Source organism: Sturnira hondurensis, unplaced genomic scaffold, assembly GCF_014824575.4.
Source record: "Sturnira hondurensis isolate 20B ecotype Veracruz unplaced genomic scaffold, ASM1482457v3 Scaffold0017394, whole genome shotgun sequence".
In the NCBI taxonomy this organism is placed as follows: Eukaryota; Metazoa; Chordata; class Mammalia; order Chiroptera; family Phyllostomidae; genus Sturnira; species Sturnira hondurensis.
In genome coordinates, this window is record NW_028090025.1 from 2,258,525 (window position 1) to 2,264,524 (window position 6,000).

Genomic DNA, 6,000 nt, shown 5'->3' on the forward strand with positions numbered 1-6,000 from the left:
TGCAGGTTATAAAATTAAATAAAAGCTGAATTTACCCTTGGGAGGACTGGAAGTAGCAGTAAGTAGGTGTGTGGGCTGATGGGGGTCCCTTGATCTACTGCTGTCATTAAGAATATCCACCAAGCTTTATCCTTAAGATATGTGCTCTTTCTATATGTAAAGAGCACATGTAAATAAGTATATGTAAATAATACTTCAATTAAAATAAAAATGAAATAAAACAAAAATCCATGAAATTTTAGTTGTACATAGATTTATATAGAAAATAGACATAGAAAATTAATAAATAAGAACATAAATGAACACTTTGAAAGTAAAAGGAACATCCAAAGGCTTTGGCGTCTTCCTGAAAATAAATCATAACTAGAACGGAACATTAAACAAAAGGAAAAAGAGGTTTCTGCGTGTGGGAGCTTCTCTATGACTCTCCAGTTCAAATTGTGACTACCTGGTGCACCAAGAGGGTCTGAGGCAAGGCATTACCAAACTGCCCCTGGCTTTGTGACCAGGCTCATTCTATGGTTAATTAATTGCTTTAAATGTCAAGTTTAAATTTTTTTCAGTTGGTCTCTAAGTGAAACATGGGAAAATCCCCACAACAAAATGATTCCAAGTAATTCCCAAATCATTCTACTTTGCTTCACATTGAGCCCAAAATCCATCAACAAATATTAATGGACTACCTACTGTGTGAAAGTGTCAAGATGAATACATAGAAGAAGAAAAAGGAGTCAGGCCACATAAGGCTCTACTTGTACACACAGGACATATACAAATAAACAAACAACAGCTTTCCTAGAGGATATGTAGTAAGTACCAAATACTGATGTAGTACTAAGCTTACTGTGTGCTGGGGAGGTCAGGCTTTCTAGACCTACACACCAAAATACATTTATAAATTTTATATACAATCAATATTGAAGTGTCTGGTGAAATGTGTGCTGGATTTATAAAAAAATAAAAATAGGTAACAATCTATTTGTCATTTGGCAATATTTAGCTATGAACATTTTTTACATAGTTATAACACAATGACACTGCCATTGAAGAGTACATGTGAACAGCAGATAAAAATTGAAAATATTACAGTTCTGTTAAGTATAAATCCATAAGTATCTTATAAATCCATAAGTATGATGCTGTGGCTTAAAAATAAGTATGAGATCAAAGGCTCTATCATTTATTAAAAATTCTGTACATTTTTAAACATGCTATTTAAAAATGCTAAGACTTCTATAGCAGCAACAAAACTTTTCAATTTAACTTTGAAAGAACAGTGAAATTTATATAGGAAAAACCATGTTTTGTTAGGAAATTATATTCAATATTTAATAGAGATATTAAACATTCTTGAATATATCAAGTAAACAATATAAGATTCATATTCTTATTCAGTTTTAATTTCCAAAAAATGTTAATAGTCCCAGAATGTATATAGAAAATTAATAAATAAGAACATAAATGAACACTTTGAAAGGAAAAGGAACAAACAAAGGTTTTTGATTCTTCCTGAAAATAATCAGAACAACTAAGTGGAACAACAAAAAAGAGAAAAGCTGCATAGCTTCAAACTGAATAGAATTTTCTCAGTTCCGGAATAAACACCCTAACAAATAACAACAAAACCATAGAGCTTCAGACTATATTCTTGGGTATACACATTAATTTTAAAGCAGTACTAAACAAAATAAATTTTCCCTGCACAAAAGAATAGTTTTTATAATAACATCCCAGCTATTTCACTGACAAGGAATAGCATATTACCTGTCACTAAGGCTCTCATTTTCAAACCTTCCATCTCAGATGGATGTTATGAGTATGTACTGTGTACAGTATACATACATGATATATACTATATACTATATGTACTATATGTACATTATACAGGGGTACCTGAAAGTAGGTTTACAATTGTGAGTACACAAAACACAGACTTCATTCCTGTATTATTATTTATTACTGTGGTATTTTCCATACAAGCAACTGTGAACCTACTTTGCCCATGCTTGTATACTATATTAAAGGTTTATAAAAACTAGAGGCAAAACAAGATGACAACAGTGATTATTTATGGACTGTGGAAACTGGGTAAATTATGATTTACTCTGAATTTTCTGTTAATATCTAAGTTTCTAAAAATTACAAATTATTTGGGGAAAATTTTTATCAGTATACAATTTTCAGCAACAAAAAAACCCTTCAAATATATAAACACATGAACATGGGAGGAATTGTAAAAGATTAATCAAATATATTTGGGGGAAGCAAAACTCAAGGAGTTATTGGCTTATTACTATTCTTTTCTTCTTAAATCTGCTGTAATGAGCCTCTATCCTCTGTGCAATGGTAAAGGTAAGGTTTATTTTTAAACAAACATGTGGAGGCAGGGGAATGCCAGCAAAGAAAGATGATGGTGATTAAGGCATCCTGATCCTACTAGATACTGAAGCTCACTACATTACAAAATTACTTAAAATATGTTATTTAGTACAAACAGATTATTATATCAACGAAAAATAGTCTCCAAGTACACTCAACTGTATATGAGGAACTTAATACAGTAAGCTTTCCATTGAAAATAAGTCAAAAAGTATCATCTAGTAAACTTGGTTGGGATATTTAGCAGCAGTTTGGAAAAGATAGAAGAAAGGGGAAGTAAAAGCTAGTATAACATAATCTATCAAAGTAAATGCCAGAAGGAATTGTGAGTTAAATACCAAGCTAAAACACTGAACCATAAAAAAATCAAAATAGCAGATGATAGACTAGACTATTTAAGAGGTTATGAACAAATATATTTTCAGCTTTGATATATGAGAGAAAATCAAACAGAAAAGCTTATTCCATTAAAATACACAGATGCACATTTTCTTTACACATTTTAAAAAGCAGCAAAATATTATAAAAGGCATAAAATTGTATCTGAGCAATTAAAAAATTTTAAAGCAGCAAAGTATTATAAAAGTATTAACATAAAAATTTGATACACAATGTGTCTACTATGGAGTATATTATAATTATAAAAAATAGAGACAAATGAGACAAGTTATAAAAATTAGTAGGAGATACAATTATAAGTTATTAAAATATGTGGAATGAAGTTAATTCTTATTTGTAAGCAAGCAACAAGTTCAATTTGAAATACTGTTTTACAAGTACTAAACTAGTCTAAATACATTGGAAAAGATAAGATGCTATAAGAATGTGTAGAACTTGTACACTACATTTTAACTGCATTTATAACTGATTTTAAAGCAATAGGCAAAAGTTAGCAGGGGTGATAAAGATGTACATCCTTCTAGCTCAGATATTCTGTCTACTAAATTTATACTGAACATATAAGTCCTCCTAAACATTAGAGATCTGCACCAAAAATTCTGGCATATAACATTACAACAAAAAAAAGAAAAGAAAAAGGAAAATGTTTATGTTAAATAACTGTAGTATGAGTAAGCTAATGTAGATGTGTGAGAATTACTCAGCAATAGAAAAATGCTCAATGTATAAGTGAACACAAAATATACCCTAGTATAAATGCGATATTTTTCAATTATGTAGAAAATATAAATGATAAAATGCAAAATATAAAAATAACTAATATGTTAAAGTATTATATAAATACAAGTGTTTCATAGTTTAAAAATATTTAAACACAATTGTTTCTAATAATTTGCACAAAGATATAACCATATAAATATGGTTCTATAAAATAAAAATATTTTTATGAATAAAGCATTTAGTGAAAAATAAGTTTACAGTCAGAGCATCTAATGTGTGTGCATCTGACAGAAGAACACCTAGTCTGCATGTCACTCACGCATTTCTTCAGAAGTGTGAATATATATAAATAATAACACATGTATTTATCTCATACTCACAGTGAAGATTAAAGGAAACAGTAGGTGTGACAATACCTATCCAAGTACATTCCTGCCTGGCACATTCCAGGTGCTTAAAAAATGTTCTTCAATATAAAGGGGGAATGATGTCAAGAATTTGTTAAATTGTGATACTAGTAAATGCAATGCAAATCTTCTTCATCTTTGAAACCAAGGAACTATAACTGTGTATTTTAGGAGGCCCCAAAAGATGTGAGGCTTCAGGAATCTCTAACACTCTGTGGCATGAGTGGAACATGAAGAAAGGCAGAAACCACTAAAGAACTGTTACAAGAATATTATGAATATGTGGCCCTCCTGAAAAAGCACACGCTAAGAAAAAGCTTTAAAATGAGGGTATATGTGTGTATAGAATAAACTTTTTTAAAGGAAGAAATCACATAAAGCAGAAACACACACCTGCTTCATTTGATTTCACAGCATCCAATGCACCCTCAGGAAACGTTTGTCTTTAGCTGAACTTCTATGACCCAATTAGACAAAAACCGATTTTACACTAACATGTAGTGCTTTTTTTCTAGGGTGATAGACAGTTCTTCTGACATAGAAGTGACCTGTCTATTTGATGAGAAATATGTGCCACCTTTTCCTCCCCTATACTTAAAGTATAGCACACACAAATACTCCTATGCACAAATCTGCTCGTTTCAGAACAAAACGTGCTGTGCAACCTATTAATAAACCTTCCAGTGCTCAGGCTTGCTGTGAAGCCAAATCTGGTTTAAATGGTAAATTTCACAGTTCCTAGATTATATTCACCTTTCGCTCTCCTAACTGATGCTCTCCTCCACACCTGTGAAGTCTGGGATCTCCGACTCTAAAAAGTTTCTGTGCCCCAAACGTACCTGTTTCTTCTGGACCCTGAGTGGAACGCTTACTCCTGATGATTTGACTGGAATTGCTTTCTCCTGAAGCTGGTAGTGCAAAGATCCCCTACGAGGAGAAAAATCTCAAGTTATGGCAAAAAAAATCTGAGGTAGGGGGATAGCATGGCAGAGAGAACTGTGCCTAAGGCTTCAGCTGCTGCAAACTTACTTTCAGTCCCGAGGTGGCAGCTGGAGCCTCCCTCATAGCTGCACTGGCTGCTGCTGCTCCAGCCTGGAGTGGGCCTGGACGCTGCTCAGCTTGGTGCTCCTCCCGGAGGCTCCTCAGCTCTGCTTCCAGGGCAGCCACCCTGCAGAAAGACACCACCGTGAGGCAGCAGGACACCAGGGCTAGCAGCAAGGTCAAGGCCAGCAGTGTTCCACCTTTGGAGAATCGGACAGAGGGGCTTTCCTTCTGGGGGAGGATGGAGACACACTCCTTCAGTTTCATTTCTTCTCTTCTCTTAAAACAACAAGAAAGGCGTGACTGCTTCCCTTCTGTGGAGTCATTCATTTCACTCCTTGAACTATGGAGGTTCAGGTCTTTAAAATAAGTGACCACAAGGAGTAGGTCATTTCCTGTTATCTGTGTTTGTTGAAGTCCTACATTGACTACATTGGCCAGCTTGGCTCTTACCCTCAGGAGAATTCTCCTGAATTTTCTTCTCCCTGCACGGCTGCATCTCTGCCCCTACTGTACAATAGGTCTTCCTGGCATTCGCCCTTTTGGTTGATTGCTCAATCAGTCTTCCTCATTTCACTTTCAGTTTTTGTAAGAATTTTAATAGCATCTCAAAACATTTATACACAAATGAATCCATTAAATCTACTGACCTGACAGAACTTTGAGTTTGGATCAGTACACTTAAGAGAGCTTCTAAGCCATGTAGGTTTTTAAGGAGCTCCCCCTTTGGCGTTATGAAAGAACTGGATCTGCTCAGGGCCACAGGGCTTCGCAGGGAAGGAGAAAATCAACATTAAAGTTCCTGCTGGTGTAATAAAAATAATTAATGTGAAGGTCAAATAAGCTAAGTCCCCTAGCATTGAACTGTGCTCAACTGGAGAGTGATTTATTAACAGTCTTCAAGTAGAAAGTAAAATGAAGTGTCCCCAAAGGAGGCGTGGAAGTCCACTAAGGAGTAGTCTCCTTACTATTATCTTAGCAATGTAATAAAAAGAATGTGACTAAATTTTACAAACCTATTTAGATTAGACAGAAGGAGGGTTCTTTACATGAA

The 6,000-nt window shown here is 34.2% G+C and overlaps 1 protein-coding gene across 1 annotated transcript in view; it reads right to left on the bottom strand.

Annotated features, from left to right (window-relative positions):
• The window catches only part of TNFSF13B (TNF superfamily member 13b), a 44,248-nt gene extending 38,625 nt beyond the window's left edge, over positions 1–5,623 (bottom strand). Inside the window, exons 1-2 of the mRNA XM_037067729.1 lie at positions 4,935–5,623; positions 4,745–4,832 (exon numbers count right to left, since the gene is read on the bottom strand). Coding sequence (XP_036923624.1) covers positions 4,745–4,832; positions 4,935–5,276 — 430 coding nt within the window. The 5' untranslated portion in view covers positions 5,277–5,623. The remainder of the gene's footprint in view (positions 1–4,744; positions 4,833–4,934) is intronic.
• Positions 5,624–6,000: the final 377 nt, after the last annotated feature.